The sequence below is a fragment of the Rutilus rutilus genome (genome assembly GCF_951802725.1).
Source record: "Rutilus rutilus genome assembly, chromosome: 12".
Taxonomy (NCBI): Eukaryota; Metazoa; Chordata; class Actinopteri; order Cypriniformes; family Leuciscidae; genus Rutilus; species Rutilus rutilus.
In genome coordinates this window covers 23,856,312-23,879,331 of record NC_140217.1, presented here as the reverse complement: position 1 = coordinate 23,879,331, position 23,020 = coordinate 23,856,312, and the positions used below count along the sequence as shown (strand labels likewise).

The 23,020-nt window shown below is 38.3% G+C and overlaps 1 protein-coding gene across 5 annotated transcripts; it reads right to left on the bottom strand.

The window, feature by feature from the left end:
- Positions 1-9,094: 9,094 nt before the first annotated feature.
- cep63 (centrosomal protein 63) lies at positions 9,095-22,673 on the bottom strand. 5 transcript variants are annotated; one of them, XM_084424848.1, is made up of 15 exons: positions 22,499-22,673; positions 21,847-21,944; positions 21,518-21,695; positions 17,543-17,638; positions 17,293-17,415; positions 17,062-17,175; positions 15,635-15,826; positions 14,411-14,556; positions 14,143-14,289; positions 13,940-14,042; positions 13,555-13,752; positions 13,359-13,445; positions 11,076-11,278; positions 10,062-10,383; positions 9,095-9,775 (listed from the first exon to the last, which is right to left on the bottom strand). In XM_084424848.1, exons 2-15 carry the CDS (start codon positions 21,885-21,887, stop codon positions 9,599-9,601), a joined length of 2,127 nt encoding a protein of 708 aa, XP_084280974.1. In that variant the 5' UTR covers positions 21,888-21,944; positions 22,499-22,673; the 3' UTR covers positions 9,095-9,598. The 5 variants fall into 5 exon arrangements, with proteins under 5 accessions (XP_084280974.1, XP_084280977.1, XP_084280976.1 ...); XM_084424851.1 differs by having other exon boundaries at positions 15,671-15,826; positions 22,499-22,626; XM_084424850.1 differs by having other exon boundaries at positions 10,083-10,383; positions 22,499-22,625.
- Positions 22,674-23,020: the final 347 nt, after the last annotated feature.

Genomic DNA, 23,020 nt, shown 5'->3' with positions numbered 1-23,020 from the left:
GTGTCAAACTTGTACAGTGTGAAACTATGCGGAGTTAGAATATGTGGTGGATGTTGGTGCGCCTGGGTCAGGTCTAATGGCCATTATGTGTCTGCGTATCCCCCTTTTTGTGTTAACTGGTGCTGGCCACCAATGTATAAATTTGTTAACTGTTTCTGTATGAGTTAGTGGTGTTCTGTGAGAGAATAGGTCCTGTAGTGTCTAGACCTCTGTAATCGTTGAGAGGTAAATGCAGTGACTCGTGTTTATTGTAAGTGTTTTTTTTTTTCTCTTTATAAATACTTTGGTGTATCTCAGTTGGGTTAACATTTTCTTTACTTTTGTAACCCCATTCTGTGGAAATAAATCCACTAAGCGTTTGCAGTAGCCTGCTGCCTCTGTGTTCTTTTTCCCTTAACTGGTCACATTTATCACAGAATATTATGGCTAAATGCTTAGCAACAGACAACCTATCGCATGGCCTACCTTGTATTCACATGCTTTGGACAGTGACGGAAACACATTGCATGTATATATATATACAGTAATTTCAGTGTTTGAGGGGAAATGTCAAATGGCGAAAGAAAACATGTGAATTGGAGTGAAGAAGAGTTTTATGCTTATATTTATAGTCCAAAAAGTCTATTCAGGAAAGGTTTGCAGGTACAGGGCAATATATAATAGGAGGATGCGCAATGCTAAAATGCAACGCTTATTTAAACGGGTCGCTTGGAATGTTCATCCAATCAATGACACTGACACTGCAAATATGAACGTTAACCCAAGGTGTAGAAATGTACAGTGTGAAACATTAGCTTATGAATAGCCAGGATTGATTATTAACCCCAGGTAAAGTACAATGTGAAATGTGAAATGTGAAAAAAAAAAAAAAACTATTGTGTAAACTATTCCTTTAAAGAGCTTTATAGTAACTGAGGGCGTTTTCACAACTGCCTCGTTTGGGCCGTTTGTTTTAAGACCTGGCATGTTTTCTCCCTTTGTTTGGTTAGTTAATATTTACATAAATGACACCAGAAATAGTGCTGAGATCCTCACCAAAATAATCAGCCCGAGATCGCCTGAACGAGGTGGTCTCTGCCCAAATGAAAATGCGAATATATTTGCTCGCGTGTGACATGCTTTGACAAATTTTGCTACGCTACGCCTTGTGTAAGCGAACCGAACCAAGAAGAAAATGCAATATTGTAACTTTTAAGTCCCTGTTTTGTAACAAAGCAAATGATCTAAGGTCTGAAAACTCTTATTCTTGGACCATTTACCAAAATATGACTTAAACTCAATAAAACTAAATAACAGGCTCAAACTTTTCAGTTTGATTTCTCCCTGGAAAGACAACAGTTATGAAAGGGTTTGAATATGAATGACTTGTCTTCACCTCAGGCCCTAAGAGCTGCCATTGATTCACAAATTAAGGTATTCTAATCCTCATCTTCTGCTTTTGTCATTCCTAAATGGGACAAAGGACACACACACAAGGACACACATGTACACACAAATTCAAGTCTATTGCTATACCAACACAACAGAATTACACCCAAAATGGATGCATACACACCCTGGGGTGTGTGTCCATTCTATTACATAAGATCTTAGAGGTGGAAAAGCTGAAAGATGGGCAAAGCAGTGATTGAATGCTCAGCATACAGGGCAACCCAATCTAATTATGACCAATTTCCAAATGGCTGCCCTCATTAGGGCTCAAAGAGGCTATGACACAATATAGTATTAAATAATAGTGGTTACACTATACGCTTATGGTGAGCCTATCATAAAGTCCTACCTAAAGACAGAACAGAGGGAAGAAAATATCCTGCGATAAAATTAGAGTTAATATTGTTCATATTTCTGGATTCTTCTCTGTTCTGTATACTGACAAGTGAAGTGAAGGCCAAGTATGGTAACCCATTCTCGGAATTTGTCTTCTGCATTTAACCAACCCATCCAAGTTGGTGCACACACATTAGGAGCAGTGAGTAATATTGTAACCTGAGTGTTTGTAGTTTGCGGCACTCGTCAAAAAATGTAAATAAGATTAATTTGTTGAGTCAAAATAGCCCAAGAGTTTTAGGATTTAATTAGACATTTAATTAAATACCTCCACCTCCAAAACGACAAAACGTGTTTTAAAGGAAAAGCGAAACTTACCCTTGCCGTGTACAAAACTGATTAAGGTAATTCATAACTGTATATAAGCTACAAGAATGCAAACCAATGCACTACTTAAAAATCCTTTGCTCGTGACACATTTTACATACAGGCTAATGTAAAAAACTTAGTTTTACAATAAATAATAATATTTGTTATATTTTTGCGGGGTTAGGTAGGATGACCGTTTCCCCCATGGAACACAAAAGGTGTTATCGAAATATCGATGCAAAAAAAAAAAAAAATTTAAGAAAACATTCTACATTACACCATTTAGTTTGATTTATAGGTTTTTTCATCTTGGGGAACAAGAAAAAAAACAAAAAGACATGAATATATATATATATATATATATAAATATGTAGGACGGGACTCGAGTTTGTTCATCATGGTTTACTATTGCTGCAATCTGACAGTGACAGGTTGTCCAGCCCTCATGCCAGTAAACACATCATCGTCATGCAAAGGGGAGGGGATATTATTTTCATAAAAAAATTACGAGAGCACATGAATTTGATGTGCACGGAAAAAACATTTGTAATAAATACATCAATATCCCATTAAAAATAAGAATTGTCAATTTTAATTTAATGGTGACTTTAAACAAAAAAAATAACAAAAAGTGCCAAGACTTTTACTGGTGCCTCCTCCTTCACCTAAAAAACAACAACAAAAACGAAAAACCCTTTACATATAAAGGTGCATGATGCCTCGGCCCCACACATGCCAGTCCCATAATCATTATGTGCAGGCACCAAAATAACCCAGTTTCTTTCTACCTCACACATTGCTATACAGATACACATGCCGCAGCCTGCTTCCACTGAATTTAGATCAGATAGGTGACCAATCGCATGAACGTTTCCATCTGGCTGCTATATAAGACAGTGGCGGCCCTCTTTAAACACCTATCAGGTTGAGACGGCACCTCAGTGTGGCACCATATCAGGACCAAAACAGGAACTGGCTCTTTTCCATGAATGAATGCTAAATAGACATGTTTTAAACATGGCTAAAAATGTTTGATTGCTTTGTCCATTGACTGCTTTGTGAAATGCGTAAAGAATTCACTATCTCTGTTACACGCTGAACCTAGATAAGAGCGAGCAGTCAGTGCTGAATAACTTCCCCATAGACAAACTGATAAGGCAAATATTGCTTTATTCAGGGCAAAGGAGACTAGTCTAGAATGAATTGACCATGGCACATGAATGCTTGAATGGAGGTGCTCATAAGCAAGCTGTTTGTTCAGAGGATCCTTGGCATTGTTCCTCGCACATTGAATCATGCTGATAAAACCCACCCCACATCTGTCCGCGAGACATTCTGAGAATCCTGAGGGCGTTTGGAGCAGTTTAATGTGAGGCCTTGCCAGCCAGGCCTTTATTCACTTTCATGACAGAGATGAACAATGAGCTCCTCGATACACAATCATGTACACAAACACACAGACTGTGGGCTGGAAGTGAGGCACGCTGCCCCCCGGAGGTTTCGCCAGACTCTGGAATGTGAGATAAAGGCGTAAGCACTGTATGGTCAGCAACAGCAATCGTGGGAAAGTGTCTCTTACTCCTCTTATCTAGTCTAGGAATGCAAGCTATCTGAGAACAGCAATGCAACAGATGCTTCCTGAAAAGAGAAAGGAAGAAAGAATCCTACTTTTGCAAGTAATTTTTACATGAAGGTTATTTCCAAGAATAAAAGCAAACAAGGGACAGTGAACTGGGTTTTATTCTAGTCATGCAGTTGTATTTTAGGAGGAAGTTTACTATCAAATACACTAATTGGTGTAGGAACAATTTTACAGATTACCCCGATATGGAGATCTTAATGTGGTTCCATGAGTAAATTGGAAAATTGTATATATTTTTTTATGGCCAAAAACCAAATGTGGGTCACTTTGCATACAGCTGATACTTTTTGTCTTTTAAAGAGGAATATCTGAACAACAAATAATGTTAAAACTAGAAATGTATCTAATTTGTTCTTCTATCAACACAGTTAAATAGAATATACCTGTCTGAGGGCCATAAATATTATTTTTCCTTTTTAAGTTTGATTGCCTGTCACTCAAAAAGTTTTAAAGATATCTCAATATGATTTTAGATTATGGTTCTTTTCTTTTGAAATTGTTAAGGCTCTAGATGGTTAAATCCCATAGATATGGTGATCTCAATGCGGCTCCATGTTCAATTGTTTGAATTTTACCCATTTTCAAATGGTCAAAAACCAAATGTGGTTCACTTTGCACACAGCTGATACTTATTGCATTTAAAGGGGAATGTCTGACCAATAAATAATGTTGAAACTAGAAATGTATCTTATTTCCCTCTATCAAAACAATTGCATACAACACATCTCTCTGGGTGCCAAAAATACACTGACATGGTCAAGTTGGGGCACATTAATTTGCTCTCAAAAGTTTATTTATAAGAATCTATATTTGAATCAGTCGCAGGGATATTTGTAAGAAGGGATTTTGTTCATTTTAACAGCTTCTGAAGCTACCAAGAGTTCAAATACGCAGTATCGTAACAACACGTTACAGCATTGACATCCCTATATCAATGAGATTGAACCATATAGGGCCTTAAAAATGAAGATTCCAAAAGAAAACTTTATTAATAATTATAATCTAGAAGGATATTAAGATATCTTTAATACTGTTAAACTTTGGAAAAAGAATATTTATGGCACTCAGGTATATTCTATGCAACTATGTTGATAGAAAAAAAAAAAAACCAGATACATTGCTAGTTTCAACATTATTTGTTGTTCAGATATTCCTCTTTAAAGGCAGACTATGCAGTTTCCGGTTTTCTCAAACAGCGACCCCTAGAGCCGTCTCTGCACTCTTCCGACTGCGCTTTCTTCGTCGACTTCGCTAGAGTCTTCCATAGACGCTGCTTCATAGGTTGTTGATGTATGTGACGTCGTGCCGTAAAGCAAGACGTGATTCTTGTGAGATTTGTCGGGGCGCCACCTCTCAAACTTGCATTGCTGGTTTTGCCAGTGGTGTCCTCTAATTAAATTTAAGTATTTCTTTCACCAGAAAAAACAATCAAATTCAAGAATTTTTAGCCGGGGACCTCTGGTTGAGTTGACACGGAATGACCCTATAAATAATGCATATATTCCCTTGCATTTATATATAGTGGTAGCTCTGATCCTTTTCACCTCTTCAGTTACAAAGCAATATCAAATCCTGTGCTGGCAGAAATGGCATTTCACTCTTTTAAAGAAGCTATTATTACACTAAATGTACGGAATGTGGTGTATGTATAAAGATACAACACATACACCTGTTAGTCACATTAGAAGCTCAGATATGCAAGCAAGCTACATTCAGGAATGAGATAAAGACGTCATGGTTCTAAACACTTTAAGCGGAGATGCTGCAAGCACATGAACAGTGTTGTTTGTCTGTTTGCTTTGGCTCCAGTTCTTATATTAAAGATTATCTGGCATTACGACATGTGCATTTTAAAGGCCAGCCATGACTTCACCTCTGCAGTTTTACAAGCCTATGGTTACACCTCTCATTTGCGCATGTTTGTCTATTGGAAGCTATGTAGTGGAACATTTTCTTGCTGAGGGGCAGGTCATGTTTGTAATACTTCTGCCTCTGAGGGCACATGGCTTCAACTGATCCAATAGCTTAGGAGAACATGCAATTGGTTGGAACATTCATGACATCTCTATCTCATTGCACAACAAAGCATGTTTCATGCAAACTGTTCTTAGTAACCATGATAAATAATGGTTGGTGGAATACGCTGCTATTAAAGAGACAGTTCAGGCAAAAATGTATTTACTCTCATGTCTTTTCAAACATCTATGCAGTTTTTTTTCTGTGGAATTCAAAAACTGTTATTTTTGAAAAATGTCTCTCTGAGTGTGTGTGTGTGTGTGTGTTTGTTTGTGTGTTTTTAGAATGGAACTCAATGAGGAGTAGAGATGTTTTGGACCACAGTGGGTTTCATTGTACGAGCAAGAACATTGTCTAGATTAGAATATCTTCTTTTGTGTTCTGCAGAAGAAATAATGTCATAAAGGTTTGGAATGATATGACGGGGAGACAGAATTTATGTGTGTTTTGTGGACTACTAGAGTGCATTGTGGATACCTTTAGCAAGTTTCTGTGTGTGTATGTATGCAAGACAATTCTGTCTTATTCTGGAAGTGCTTGATGGAAAATGTTAGTGTTCTTGTTATTTAAAGAAGTGGATTGAACCACTAGTCACCTGGTGCCATGAATTACAACTGAAACAGCCTCTTCACTCTGGATAAGGGCCATTATGGTCTCGTGCAAAAGAATGAAAGAGATTAATACCATAACAGGCCTGCTGGGCTACAAATGCTAGTTTTAAAGGGGTCCTATTATGCCCTTTTACGAAGTCTTGATTTTGGGGTGTACTAGAATATGTTTTCATGCTTGATTGTTCAGAAAACGCATTATTTTTCACATATTTTACATTATCACAGCACCTCTCTCCCCAGTCTGGCTCAAACACGCCGATTTCGATGAAGCCCCTCCTTCCGAAATACGAAATGTGCTGTGATTGGTTAGCTAGCCCAGTGTGTTGTGATTGGCAGCGCTTAACAAGTGTTACGGAAATGTCCCTCCCCAGTCCCCGGTTATTTCAAACCAATTCGAGCCTGATTCAGACCCTGACAATGTTAATGAACAAGAGGATCGTGCAGAACAGATTTCATGCACAGACTTTAAAAGCACTGATTTCACAGGATGTTTTATTATACATTATAGTAATCGATGGTTCATTTTCCTAAGGAGCGGTGAACCATCTTACAAAAGCGAGAGCTTACAAAAGCAACAGAAAACAAGCTGTTCTCCATAAAATGTGAAGCGCACAGATAAATATTGGGGTTATAATGTTCAGGAATGGTGTTTAAAATAAATTTTAACCAAGCTCGTCAGCCTTAGGAAGGTCAAGCAAATGATTTTTGAAAACGTTGTGGAAAAAACAGTGTCTCTTTAACATAGCGACAACACTGTCTTCTCTAATGCAGCTCAATCAGGCCTCGTTCCCTTTTTGGCGTATTCCATGGGCCCGATTATTTAAATAAGTAACATTGTGACTTCACAAGATCCGGAAAAATTTTGTAGTCCAAACTAATTTTACAGATTACACTTTTTTAAAGTGTCGTTGTTACAGAGTAATTACAAATAAGTACTGAGTAACTATAGGATTAAGGTTAGAATTTGGTTTAGTAAGTTGGTAAGTTGCGTATAATTATGCACAATTTTCTGTTATTATTATACAAGTAACGTATAACAACAACACTGTAAAATAAAGTGTTACCATTGTAACCAACTTGTAGAAAATACTCATTACAAATGTTACACAATGACTCAGAGTAAATACATTGAGAATCGTGCTTGCGCCATCTACTGGATAGTAAAGGTAATATATTATGAATTTACTCACCCTTAGGCCATCCAAGATGTGTGTCTTTTTTCGTCAGTAGAATTGTAAAGATTTTTAGCTAAACCGTGGTCCTTCGTAATTCATATATTGCAAGTCAACGGCTACCGTCACTTTAAAAGTAAAAAAAAAAAAAAAAAAAAAAAAAAAAAAAAAAAGAAACTTATACAGGCAAAACAAAATTAAAACATGTGGCTCCTGACGATACATTCAGGTCTTACGAAGAGAAACGATCGGTCTGTGGAAGAAACTGAACATTATTTACAACATTATTACCAGTAATCCACAGCCTCAGCAAAACGTCCTGAACATGATCATGGCAGGCTTGAGCACGAGCTTCCTGTCGCATAATGACGTGAGCAAACCTACTCACACGTGAGCTGATGCTGTGTTTGTTTACAACAGAGAGGGAAGATGCGCGTGTTGTATATTGTTCATCAAAGTGGCCCTTACTCGTGGTTTTCCACAGAAAAAAAAAGTACATACAGATGGTGACAGAATTTTTGTCTTTAGGTTTGAAGCTAGTCTCACTTTACTGGGGTTTTATGGCTGAGTTCCATATTACATAGTCAAAAAGTCCATAAAGTAAAAAAGTAAAAAAAAAAAAAAAAGTATTACATTCTGCAAGTTTTGACCTTTTAAAGTAACAGCTTCAAAACAAAATTATCGGATACATTCTTGGCCTCTGTTCAACCAAGTTAAGTGTTGATTAATCTCAGTTCGCCCTTGACTTTGTCCAGGGCCTCAAGATTCATAAGACCCATGCAAATAAAAAAATGCTTTTCCTCTGCAAGCAAAAGAGTAAACTTCCACACTGCCAAATTCCTCAGTGCTGTTTGTTGAGCTTTGCAGGCCTGGTAACCAAGGTTATGGAATTCCGATCGCAAAACCGCTGGAACGGAGCCCGGCAAAACATATTTCCAGCACTTGGTAAGCTAAGGAAGGGAAGAAGGGGAGAGAGAGAGAGGGAGGGGGAGAGAGAGAGAGAGAGAGACATTCCAAAGCAAATTAGATTTAGGATATTCCTATTCCCCCCATTTTTTAAAGTGAGGGAGCACGTCTCCCACTCAGGATCACTCCGTTGGTAAAATATGAGTCTTTCCCCTCTGTGCTAAATAACAGCCTTTGGCTATTTCCATGTGCAGGAGGATGACATTAACATTCCATGAGGGTTCTCATGTCGAACGTGTGTGTTTGCTGTAGTTTGCATTCGTGACTGTGTGTGTGTGCACGCTGTAAACTGTCAGGCCTGGCACAGGCCGTGCATTCTTGGGGTGAAACTTTACTAAATCATTACAGCGGTCTGTTATAGGCCACTTAACATAGGTGGAGACTCGAGAGAAAGCTTGTGTGTTTGACGTCAACTTTATATCTCCGCTGTGCAACCCTGTTAAAGGATACAACCCCAGAGAATGTATCTGATCCCATCACATGTCCAAACAGCCTTTTGCTTGAGACACAAAATGACAAAGAAATAAAACCATTCACACAGACTCATCCACTCCCATAACAAACATGGCTATGAAAACAAGCTCTTTTAATTCAACCCTTAAAACACACGTTCTTCACAATCATGTCAGTTAGGTTTACAAAAAAGATACTGTATATAAATATTGATTATATAATAAAGTAAAGCGAGAACAAGGCACAGCAAAAACAGTAAAGATATGTCTAAAGTGCTCAAACAGATGATGACGGTAGACGCAAGAGGCCATTTGAAAGATCAAAGGTCAAGGTACAGTGAAAAAGGGAGCGTGCACACGGTCTTTCCTTCACTAATGCAATAAACTTGGGAGGTATTCAGCACTTTTGGGACTAAAGTTTTGGCACTGCTTTGGTATAATTTTTTTGTCAAGCTGCCCTGGTGTAACAAGGGTCTTGTCCAATCATCTCGCAGCAACTATGAATCCCCAACTAGCTGACAAAACCCATTCTCCCCCTCAAATAAAAATGGCCATGCGGAGATGTCTTCATGACCTGTATATATCTCTACAGGTACTCCTGACTCAATGATCGTTTTGAGGGCTGCTGTCCTTGCCCAGGTATTTGCAGACGGTGTTGGCGTTTTCCTGCTCCATGCTCTGAATGTGACCTTCCAATTTCTGAAACAGCGCTTGAGACCGTAGTGCTTCCTCCTCTAGAAACCGTTTGGTCACTGAGCCATTTGGAGATACAGAGGAGTCCTGGAGGAAGAGGGAGGAATTGACCGTTAAGGATGTTGTGCAGTGCCATAGTATTACACAGCTTGTCTTCAGAGAATGTAAAGGAGGGGTGAAAGAAAAAGATTTGTGGGCCATGCCCCTCAAACGAGTTACTGTGCCAATTGCATCACCCTGACATTTTTGACATTATCCCCCAAAAACCATGCCAAATGAATTTTAATGTATACATTTAAAAAAAAAATATATATTTTTTTTTAATAAATTAATAGATGGGGACAAAAAAATGACCCATATCTCTACTACTGACCAAAGGCAGAAAGTTGTCTACCGAGCTGGAAGCTTGAGCGTCTTCTCCATTAACCGCCGCACTGAGCAGAGCTGCTATCCTATGAGCTTTGCTAGTTGAAGATGAGGATGAGGCAGATGATGCAGACGAGTGGACTGGAGACACAGCCATCCTGGTCTCTTGTGATTGGCCATAGGGGCGATGAGGGGAAGTTCGTGCCAAGTTCTCAAGCTGTTTGAGGAGAGTCTGTATTTGGTCCTCGTATTGCAAGGCTCTTTCCTGCATCCGAGTCTCCATGGCCTGCAGCTCCTCCTGGTGTCTGCGCTGTACATCCTCATCAAATCTATGACAGCACATTACAGAACTGCATTATACACTTATATTCACTAGCGTTATACACTATAAAGAAATATATACTTTTATTCAGCAAGGACACATTAAATCGATCAAAAGTGACAGTGAAGACAAAAATGTTTCTATTTTAACCCTTTTTAACATTGGTAATTATAAGAAGAAGAAAGGTTTCTTGGGCACCAAATCAGAATATTAGAAATACTTTTGAAGGATCATGTGACACTGATTACTGGAGTAATGGCTGCTGAAAATGAAACTTTGCCATCACAGGAATAAATTACTTTTTAAAATATTTTGAATAGAAAACATTTCTTTAAATTTTTTTTTTTTTTTTACAATTTAGCAGTTTCACTGTATAAAAAAAAATAAAAAAAAAATGCAGCCTTGGTGAGCATTAGAGACTTCTTTCAAAAACATTAAAAAGTCTTACCGACCCCAAACTTTTGTTTGACAGCATACTTGTTGCTATCAAAGGAAGCAAGGAAATCTGACTTTTTATACAAAGAGTCCATAATTATGGTCAATGTCACATTTTTGCTTATTTGATGAATCAGAAATATTTCTCTTTAAAACCTTAAAACTTTCTGTTCATCCCAAATTTTCAATTCGGTCTTAGACTTGTAATTCTCGGACTGTACGAGTTTAGATGAGAGAACACTTATATTTGGAAGTACTTTGTACCTGTTTTGGGCATTGTGCGAATGGTTCTTGTTCTGATTTTGTAGTAACGCTCTCTCATACTTGTCCTGCCAGGTCTGGTTGTTGGCCTCCATGCGAGCTCGTAGCTCAGTCATTTCCAGCCTCAGCTGCCTGTTCTCCTCCTCCAAACTGTTCAGAGATGACACGTAGCTGTCTCTAAGACTTGCCAACTCTCCATTACCCCTCTAACAGAGAAACAAAGAGAAAATGAAAATGAATGAGCAACAATGACACGAAAAATTGAAAGGATGCAAAACAGCATTGCATCATAAATTCAAATACCAGTGGTATGGTACCATCACAGAGAGGCACAAAATCACTCTCAAGAACGTTTTTGTTTACTGTTCCTTGCTGGTGGAATGATCTTCCCAGCCGAATCCCTGACAATTTAACTGCGGCCTGCTGAATAATAATAATAAAAGCTATTTCACTATTGGAAAAGTCTGGAGATACATTAGAGAGTGGGAAGGCCTGAAAAAAGATTCTGAGGTTTCTTTGTTTCTGCTCAATACATGAGTAACATTGGTTTTGCTATGTCTCACAGAACCAAGAAATGCTGTTGTTGTGTTTGATTTAGGGATGCTCATATTGACCGTTTAACCGTTAACCGAAAGTAAAAATTTTGACCGATTAATACTATCAGTTAAACGGTTTAAAACGTTTTTTTTTTTTTAGCTTTTTTTCAATATCATTTATTTCAGACATGACGGAAAAATTATGGCAGAAAGAAATTGTGTTGTTGTTGATGATGATGACACACTCCTTTGCGCGGTATATTTTTATTCGCGAGTGACGCGAAAAACAAGAAAAACATCCCGCGAGTAATCTAGAGCGAGTAAATAACGCGATGCGAATATACACTTCGCGTTTGACTGTCAACAGGCTGCGCTCCAGACTGACCCCACATCACGTTGATTGATATGTTGCTTTTTTTAAATAAAAATTAGACAAGGTGTTGAGGTAGGGCTGCTATTTTTATTTAACGAAAAATCTTAGTCTAAAGAAAAAAAAAAAATCCGGTTTTTGAAAGCTTTGTTCAAACGGATTCAGTGTTTTCTTTTTGTCATCTTAATTTGTTAATTATTTAAGTTTAAAAAATATATTTAGTGTAGGCCTATTTTGTTTTTTATTTGTATTATTTTGTTCTGTTTTTCTCTCACTGTCAGAAATGCTGCAGGTGCGTGAAAATTTTAACTGAATCCAGGTTCTGTTGTTGATCTGTTCTGTATGCTGCTGTTTGCACGTTAAAATAAACCCTTAAAAAAAAAAAAAAAAAACTATTTTTTTAAAGGGTCACAGATACGCGTCATTTTTATTTTGAATCTTATCAGTTAACGGTTAATAATCGATTAAAGAGTGCCGGTTGTCGGTCGGGAAAATTAATCGAAATGAGCATCCCTAGTTTGATTCACAGCCGATTCATCCATACTTGCGCAAGCTGTCTGATACGCCAGCTGTTAGTCGTTACCTGTGTTGCATAGCATGTTCGGTATGTTGGGGGCGGAGCAATGGAGGGAGGGGTGTGTTTGTTTGGGTTTGATTTCAAATATCAACAGTGTTGATGCACCTTTAATAAAGCCCAAAACATTACTTAAAGGAGTCATAACCTGCAATTTTCACTTTTCCACGAGAATCAATGTATGTTATGAACGATTATACACTGGCCGGGAAGCCGATATTTAAAAGTGAAGCGTTTGTTTACCTCAGGGTAAATAAACCAGCGCGCGTGCACGCGCACTCAAATACGAGATTTCGATTTCAGCTCCCTCTTGAAGTCATGAGGTAGTAGGATATACCATATATGGACACCGCAGCAGGAAGCCCCCCTTCCCCTCTCCCCCTCATAGTCAGTTCAGTCGAGAAAGATGGAGAAACCGAGTGCACACCGGACTTGCTCTGTGGTTGATTGCCATAAAAAACATGTAAATGTGTTTTATCTCCCAAAATCGGACGAAACTATCAGGGACCAGTGGATGAAATTCATTTTTAATGACGCTGTCCCAACAACCCTTTCAACTGGCGTGCAGAGCCATATAGAGCGTCCATGACAGCCAAAACATCGCATTGATCTCACGAGACAATAATGCCTTCAGAAATAGGGGTAAAAGTAGATCTGTGTTTATTTGTTTTCCACTTTTCTTTTTTAGAAGGGCCTGAAAGACTATAATACAGCAGTAGGTATCCAATGTAATACTAGGTTATGACTCCTTTAAACGTGAACACATTATAAGTAAAATGAAGGTGTACTGAGCAAAGGATGGAAACCTTAGGTGATCTTGACTCGACTCTCTCTAGAAGATCATTTAGATGCTGATTCTCAAGCTTTAGAGTTTCAAGCTGGACCTGTGTCACCTACAAAAACCAACATGAAAACACAATCAGTTTATGCATGATTTAATAAACTAGTAATTCTCAACAGGTCTCTTAAAATAGGGTCATGAATAGCAGGTTTTTGGTGAACCTTGAGTTCTGATGCCCGACGCTCTGCTCTTTCCACTTCTGCCCGTAGCTGTCGCTCAATACTAGAGGCAGAGCCAGTGAGCGTGGCAATGGTGATGTCACGCTGATGAAGTTCACTGGTTAACTGAGACACCTCCTTCCTCATTCCCTCCAACTCCCCACAACGAGTCTGTTCAGCCCTCTCAATCTCTTCACGCAACTACAGGCACAAAGAGTTGTCAACATATGTTTGTCAGTAATTTGTACACATTAATAAATCGTTTGCAATCATTTCTCTCGTTGTGAATGAAGACGGCTCAGTGTGTTAAAATAAAAGCTGCCTAACCACACACTGATCATACAACAAAAACTCAAACTGTAAAGACTCTATTGCTCATTGTTCATACACGTTTGATTTCAGCTGTACAGCGAGCGTGTTCCTCTTCCATCTGTTTCCACTCATTTTCTCGTCTGCTCATCTCTGCTTTATGCTTTCGCATGCTCTCCAACCTGACAAAACAGAATGGAGTTTATATTCCAGAATGAGCTTTTAATTATTAGTTGCCGCTGTTGTATATTCTCATGAAGAGACTTTTTAAAAACATCTCACTTGTCTCGGAGTCTGATAACCTCAGCTTTCAAGTGACTCTCACAGGCCTGGGAACTGTTCAGCTTGGCTGTGGCTTTCTCTAGATCTTGTCTAAGGGGGGCCAAGCTTGGAGACGAACCGTGTGATGCTAAACATTCCTCTAGAGACCTAAACAAAAAGATAAGTGATTTGTAAATCATGGTTGCATACTGAGCTTGATACCTAGCAAGTTACTTTATGGACTGTTGTTAAATGATCATGGAACATTGAAATGATGATGATAACGTACCTTATGACTTGCTCTTTTGCTTGCAGAGTTTGGTTGAGTCGGGACACCTCCCGGCGTAACTGCTGCTGCTGGACTCCTGTGCTACGTACAAACTGATCCTGAGCATTCAGTGTGGCCTTCAGCTCCTCTCGCTCTTCACTCAAAACCTGCAGAGAACAGCTTTCTTATTATTCCTTCTATCACATATTTGATTTAAAACCACATTCACCACTTTTCTTGTACACGTTACAATAATAGTGATACTGCAGCCATTAAACCAGCATGTAATGCTGCCTTCAAGTTATGTTGGAATGATGTGCTTTGCCTTTGAGCTTTCAAAATATTAAAAGAAAAGCACCATAAAACTATCAGAGAATTGATCCATACAACTTGTGCACTATATAACTGAAGTCATGTGTGAAAAACAACCCAAATTTTTAAATTACCCACTGATACCCTTCCCCTCCAACGAGCTGTTAACTGGTAAACTGCTGAGAATGAAACATTGAATCAGTGAGTTGAACTCAAGAACCCAATCAGTGTGATCATGAAAAATCATTAAAAAATGAAAGACATTTTTCAAGCTTCAAAAGGTTCATAAAGACAGTAAAAAAAAAAGTAATCCATATGAATAGAACAGTTTAATCCAAGTCTTCTAAAGAGAGATGATTGCTTTACATGATGAACATATTTAATTCAGACTTTTATTCACATGTAAACATTGAACATGGAGCACATCTGTAAACCTCATTGGTTCTTGTGCGTCAAACAAGCACGTTTAAGCTTTCTCTGACCATATTTGAAGTGCTTTTCGTACGTACATTGATCAATGTTCCTATGTGCATAAAAGCCTAATTTAAAAATCTGTTCATCAAATAAAGCAATTGTGTCTCTTTTCAGAAGTGTCTCTACTTTACAATGCCTTTATATACTTTTTGAAGCTTGAAATTTTTCGTTTCATGGACTCTTAATGGATTGACAAAAATCATAATGTTAAAAATATTAAAAATATCTTTATATGTGTTCTGAAAATAAACAAAATTCGTATTGGATTTGGAATGACATGAGGGTGAATAAACCATGCCAGAACTTTCATTTTTGGTTGAATTAACCCTTTAAGGTCTTAAGCAGGAACTCCCCAGGAGGATATGAAGGCATATACCTACTTTTCCTACAAGTACTACACTATGTACTACACTCTAGAGGCCATTTCTAGCTCTACTTTTCTTGTGGATCTGCATCTACCTGTCCCCGTATGTGGGCTGCAGCGGGGCAGCTGACCTGCTGTTCCTTGATGGAGTCTCCCAGCTCATCCTGGAGCAGCCGAAGTCTCTCCAGTTCCAGTTCTTGCGTATGTAGGCTGTCCTGAGCCCTCTGCAGCTGAGAGCGCAACCGCTGGAGTTCCCCCTGCTCCTGCGACCGACCTACACCCTGAGACTGAGACACCCAAAATTTCACACATATTAGTATTAAATTCAAGTTTATTTATAAAGCACATTTAAAAACAACAAAAGTTGTACTAAAGTGTAGTACAGCTAAGAAAAATGCAACACCGGAATTAAACAAAATTGGCAAAGTGTTACAAATAAAATAAATTTACCAGACTAGTAAAACATTATAAAACATACAAATAAAACCCAATATACCTCAAAAAAGCATCAAAGCTATGGATACTTTTTTTTTTTTATATGGCCAGTGTAGAAGAGGACCTAACATAAAATGGAAGTGCATTCCACAACCTGGGGGCCACAACTACAAATGCCCGATCACCGTTGGTTTTCAAGCAGGAACGGAGAACAGCGAGAAGTAACTGATTTGATAAAGGAAGAGATATAGAGTGTGATTGAAGGAGATAAGCAATTTACTGTGGGGCTTGTCCATGCAAGACCTTATAGACATATAGCAGAAACTTACATTTAAATCTGTAAGTAACTGGAAGCCAAAGTAGGCAAGCAAGAACAGGGTTGATATGTGAGTCTTGCTGCTGCATTTCGCACGAATTGCAGATATGAAATAGTAGATGACAAACCCACATACAAGGCTGTACAATAATCCAGCCGGAATGTAATAAGAATCATTATTACCAAATCCTTCTGTGAGAGGAACTGTTTTAATTTGGCAATGGACCTAAGATGAAAAAAAAACTAAATCAAAGATGATACCCAAGTTCTTAACTCTACTGTGCAAGGTTAAAGATAGAGTACCTAACTGGTTTTCGATGCCAGCGATACACAACAAAGAACCAAATGGCTGCAATGACCTAATTTTTTAATCCTCATTAAGCTTTAGGAAATGTAACTTCCTCAAGACAAGAGATGAGATTATTACTGGAACAACAAACATTTGACCTGGCAGGAAAGTATAATAGTGTACCGTCAGCATAACAATGATAAGCGACACTGTACTTCTTGAAGAAGCATAGAAAAGCAGGGGGCCCAAAATGCCAAATCTTCCATGAAGGTATGAGAAAAACCATCTCAACGCAACCCCCTGGACGCCAACCACCCGTATTATTAAATCAACTTTAACCATCCTCATAAGAACAGTGTTGAGCTCATAGCTCATTTGCGGGTTCTTGTACCAGAAACCTCAACCACTAAACCATACCAAAATGTCATGCTTGACTCAATTATCAAACCTGGTATAAAAGTTAGGTTTCAAATAAAGTCCACCTGAATGAGGGAAAACTGTTCAGCCAGGTTCATCCTTTGCTCCTCCAGTGAGCTCACTTGTCTTTGATACTGCATTCTCTGCTGTTCCCATTCTACTGAACGCAGACGAAACTCCTGCATAAAATAAAATAAAATAAAAAGTTCAATGAACTTTAAATTATTGAACTAAAACTATTAAATGATTCTGATATAAACAATGAAGTCCACTTTATATTTAGCCAGTCTCTGTACCTCCATCTTGCTATTGAGGAGGGACATCTCAGCCCTGTCCTCCTCTCTGCTCAGAGCTCCTTCTCGTGCCTCCTTCAGATGTTTACGCTGTAGCTTTTCATAGCTGCGTTTCAATTTAGACAACTGTTGAAAGGAGTTATTGTTAACTATATTGATAAAAAAAAAGAAATGTTTTGTAGAATCAGACCGCGTGTGTGTGTAACAATAATATGTACCACCACTACCATGGCTAAATAAAAGCTGATCTTACCTCATCTTTTACATGCTGCAGCTGTTCTTCATACTTCACAACCAGCTCTTGTTTTCCAGCTTGCATCTCATCTAGCTGTTTCCTGAGCACCATGATCTGAAGAACATAAGATCATGCTTGTCAGAGCCTGTGTGAACTGCAGCTCAAACATGACACCTAGTGGAGTGTGATCTTCTTACAATGAAAGATGACCAGTCACTTTATTATAGCCTATAATGCATAAAGCAGTCAACACACATGTACATGATGCTGGGGTCTGAGACCACTAGTCAAAATGCTTTTTTTTTTTTTTATTGCAAATTATATTATCAGCATACAATTTTTAGTTTTATTCAAATTTAATTAAAAAGAATATTACCTTCCTGTAGTATTTGCAGTCTATTTTTTTAATGACAGCAGAACTCACTGTCACAACTTTACTTATTTGTCTTTTTAAAATTCTTTATTTTTTTTATAAAATCTTTGTTTAGTTTAACATTAGATATTGAAACATTTTCATCATGATCTCAGAATTTTGGAACCCATGGAGTTATTAAATTATAATAATATAATATTTATACTAATATAATATAATATTTTATTTTATTTAAAGCAACATTAGATGCATGTATCTACATTTTAAATCTAATTCATTAAGTCAGTTATACTGATATGATGCGTCATGTCTAGCTGATCTAACAAAACTAAAATATGTAATACCTTTAAAAATATAACAATAACAGAAACATAACAGAATACTGCCTTGGCCTATATTACTCACAATATTACAGTAGCGGTGTCATGATCATGATGATATCTGATCAGAGAAACTTAATGCAACATAGAAGTTTAGAGCCAATCAAAACAACAATCAATTTAGCTTTATTAGCAATCCTGATCGAATAGGTCACATTGTTAATGCTCATACTAATGCTCAAACAAAAGCACAGAGTCTAGTCTAGTCCAGTCATGCAGGAAGACCCACGCCTTCATGCAGATCACCTGCTGTATTCCCTTTTCCACTACCAACTTCAACATTCGGAAACCACCATCCTGGAGCTCCAGCAGGGACATCATCACTTCTCTCACCCTAAGCATCTGCCAGGGGTGAAGGCAGAGCATATGACGTATGTGATTTTATTGAGCCATAATATTTACAAAGAGATCTCACCACTGAAAGTGTAAAACAAAACCATCACAACCATTTTAGTCCTTAATAACTTGCCTCATTTTACGTTTCATTGTGTTGAATGCAGTCTGGAACATACTTTGTCTCATAAAGTATAGTAGTACTAATCACAAATCAGCCAACGAACAGTTGATCTACAACAAACTGGAGAGTGCTTGGGTGAGTAACTTAGCAAATACTAATTTCTAGCTACAAACGACATCAAACATGGAAAAGGTCGGTCAAAAACTTACATTAAGACACAAACTGACTAGTCTCGCGTAGCCAAACCTTCAGACTGACGGCAGAAGGTCTGGACTCTATCGTAGCTTTTCTTGGCCAAGGTCTACCCAAGAGGACGTTTGACTGACATGTAACGCAACCAATCACGGTTCATTTTGTTCCGCGTCATGTTTAGGGGTGTGACAATATAATGTTGATGTCCCTACAATAACAGACCGGCGTGCATCTAATAAATTATTCATTCAAGAACGTTGTGCAAGTTTACTGCAACAATGGAGCCGTGAACTTCACATACTTTTGAAAATCCAGCGTTTAGTTGATCCTGATAAGCGCTCATTGTCACGGTTGTAAACACAACGGCTTTCTTCTTCCACAAGGGGTTTTGGCGTCACAGCATTTGTTTCCAGGTGGACCGAAAAAGAACGCGACACACACGTCTCCCGGACATCCTGTAGAATTCAACCAATCAGATCGCGACTTCGAAACTCCTGAAGTGTTTCCAGAAAAGTGTGCCATATGCATCAGACGTTCAGCCATGGTCCGTGGGCGGGACGTCTGAGGCTGAGACTACAAACTGACCACTACCCACAACTTTCAGATGACATTTTTATTTTTTTAGCTCAACTGTCATGGAATCGAACACAGAGGATTGTGGGATATCTTGTGGGCAACAATGCTGCCTTCAAAAATCGATCAGATGCCACGGGCCAATCACGGCCCAGGGATGGATTTCAAACGGCTTGCAGCTTATCAATTAAATATACAATATGTGGCCTGCCAGCTGCCACACATAATTTACAAATCATGCAGTCTCACAATATCACCACAAGGTGGCAACACAAGATTTTACCCCAGGTGTAGCGGTAAACCGTGAGTGAGTGATCATTAATGTTAGGAGTCGGACACAGCTTGTTATCGGGAATTCGGGATGGCACCATGGCCACATCAAAGAAACATGAAGTCGATTTTATGAGTGCTGGAAATCAGATAATTTTTTCACTGAGAGTCATAATTATTGTTTTTGTCTCATTTGCCAAAAGACAGTCTCTATCATATATACTAAATTGATAATGCAGATGAATATGGAATACATAAAATTGTAATGCACTTTAACTGAACATATGGTAAAATAATTGTGCTTTATTACTTATTAATTTATACATTGATTGAACAATGAATTAGTCTGAGGCAGTTTGACTGTGACCTAACAATAAATAATACATACCTTAAATTAAGAGAAGCCTGTTATTGTTAATGTGCATGCTTATATATATATATATATTCGGGGTGTTACAATATATCGTGTCACAATATATCGCAATACAAAAATGCAACAATATGTATCATGGAAAGTGACAATATGTGTTGTGTATACTGTATAGTTAGTGTTAGTCAGAACTACATGAAACTACTATATAATGTTGAATATAATGTTGAATATAATGTATAGTGATGCAATGGGGGAATATGTGTGGGTCCTGATAATGCCAAATGTCTGATGTTACCAGTAAAAAGTGGCCAATATTTTAAATATATCTAGTCAGTGACAGAGTACAAGCATATTCGTCTAAAATAATTCTGTATTTTCAGAATCTTTTTTGTCCTGTGCAACAGCACCAAGTCCAAGCCTATTAATTTACACCCACAATGTAATATTAAATTTAGCATTTTAATCAACAGCACATTTTTTGTTATCCTTGTACATGTCTTGAAGTATCGCAATAGTATCGTATCGTGGGTTCAGTATCGTGATACGTATCAAATAGTGATGTGAGGGTATCGTTACACCCCTAATGTATATATATATATATATATATATATATATATATAGTATCCGGCCCCCAGGTGTGTCCAAAACATTGAATCCGGCCTCCTTTAAAGGTGCTCTAAGCGATGTTGGGTGACAACACTTCTTGTTGACTTTCGAAATATTGTCAAACAAAACGGAGCCTAGCTCGACCCTCCCTCCTCCTCATACTGTCCCCTCCCCCTCCCTTCCGTGCTTTTCCGATGTATATTCGGGACTTTGCGCGTTCCTTCCCCTTTTTCTCTCTTCTTTGCTATTTGTTCATCGGAACGTCGTCTCTTTGGTCGTGTGTCGGCCATATCAAAATTCAAGACAATATAATTCTAACGTTAGTCGTTGTCTAGGACATCTCTCCTCTAGCAAACTTCCCTCTTCATGCTTCTCTCTCCTCCACCCCCCACACCACCTTCATGTGCACGTGCACTAACCCCCCAACCCCCACCCCCAAATCATTCTTGTCGGTTATTGGCTGGAACACTGTTTGTTACGTTTCGTGGTCCAGGCTGGGCCAGTATGTTTTTGTTGCCGTTTGTGGAGCCTGGGCTGTCTACAGAGACCGCGTTTTTTTACAGTGTGTTCAGGGGACAGGCAGCTAGCAGACAGTGAGGAGATGTTTGCTGTATGTGACAAAAAATGTTTCGGCCAAAAAAAACATGTGACATCGCTTAGAGCACCTTTAAAAAAAAAATTGGACACCCTTTGTTTAAGGTAACACAATAGCCTCAAACTCTAAACTTAAGTATGAACATAGCCAGGTGATCAAGGTGTGATATAGTACCTCTGAGCTCCTCTTGTCGAGCTGAGCCCTGGCTGACTGGAGTTCCTCCTGTGTATTCTGCAGTCGCAGCTCCATGGCTCGAACCTCAGCTTCCCACTCACGCCGCTTGTGCCCCACCATGATGTCAATCTGTCGCATCAACTCCTGTAATTCTGGCTCACAGGATGACAGGACAGAGCTGAGGAGATGAAGAGGAGATCAACAGCATGTAAACAATAGTGAATGCTGTATAGAAATGCATAACACAGCATTTTTAAAATTTTCAAGTCAGCATTTTAATTTTTTTTTATAATATGAGGATTGAGCAGAATTTGAATTCTCCCCTTTACCTGACATCATGATCACGGAGCGTGCTCAGAAATTCCTCCATTATTGCTCAGTGACCTTCCATGTAAGTTACATAGTTATTACATGATCAAAATCTGGACTGCATGCATGAGAAAAAGAGAGAGCAGAGATGATGGGTGTAAATAACAAAATCACATCTAGTATTGTATCTGCATTAGTTACCAAGGGCAACTGTGCTACAAATGCCATGGCTATATGTGTGCTGTGGTAGAATGAACTATTCTGACATAACGTTACTGTGATTTCAGGCTTTCGGGAATCAGATAAAACAGTATTTCAGTGTTAACTTAAACCATGTTAACAAAGAAATAGAATGAGCCAGTGGTGTTCCAATAACAACGAGGTATTACATGCTGAACTATTGGAAGCTGAACAACTAACATTTATATAATGTGATAAAATCACGTTGATAACTATAGCTTCTCGGTATATTTGCACACCAGGTCTTTTTAATGCACTACTATGTTAGTAACAAATCACTACTTGGCTAACATTAGCTTGTTAGCGTGGAGAAAAAGTTCGCGCATTGTCTACTTGTCAGTTTGCCGAGAAAATTAACGTACTCCACGACCTTTGAACTCAAGATAAAGTTAGTGTTAACGTTTATATTTCGAAATTAAAAATCTCACTTACAACTCCAGGGACACTTGACATTATGCTTGTCAACTGGGGTTGTAGGGGTGACAGAAACTCAACAGTTAAAAGCGAACAACCAAGAACATCACAACAAGAGAAGAGAACAGTCAGCCCACTCTCCCTGTGCTTCCGCATTGTGTCACGTGTAAAGTAAGTTACTATGGAAGCCCATTTCCGACACATGGCACATCGTGCTTTTGTAAATAATCCGACACATCGTGCTTTTGTAAATAATAATTATGACATAAAAAGTCGCTTTTATATTTATGAGATGAAACGTCGAAATTAATGACATGCTAAACCGAAATTATGACACTAAAATGGCAAAATTATGACGCAGAAAGACATCAATTTGACTTTTTAACTCATAATTTCTACTTTTTAATCTCATAATTGTGAAATTAAATTGAATTAATTACTTAGTGTAATTTTGAACTTTTATCTCATAACCTTTCATCTCATAAATGTATGTCATCATTTCGACTGTTTATGTCATAATTACGATTTATCAACGCATGT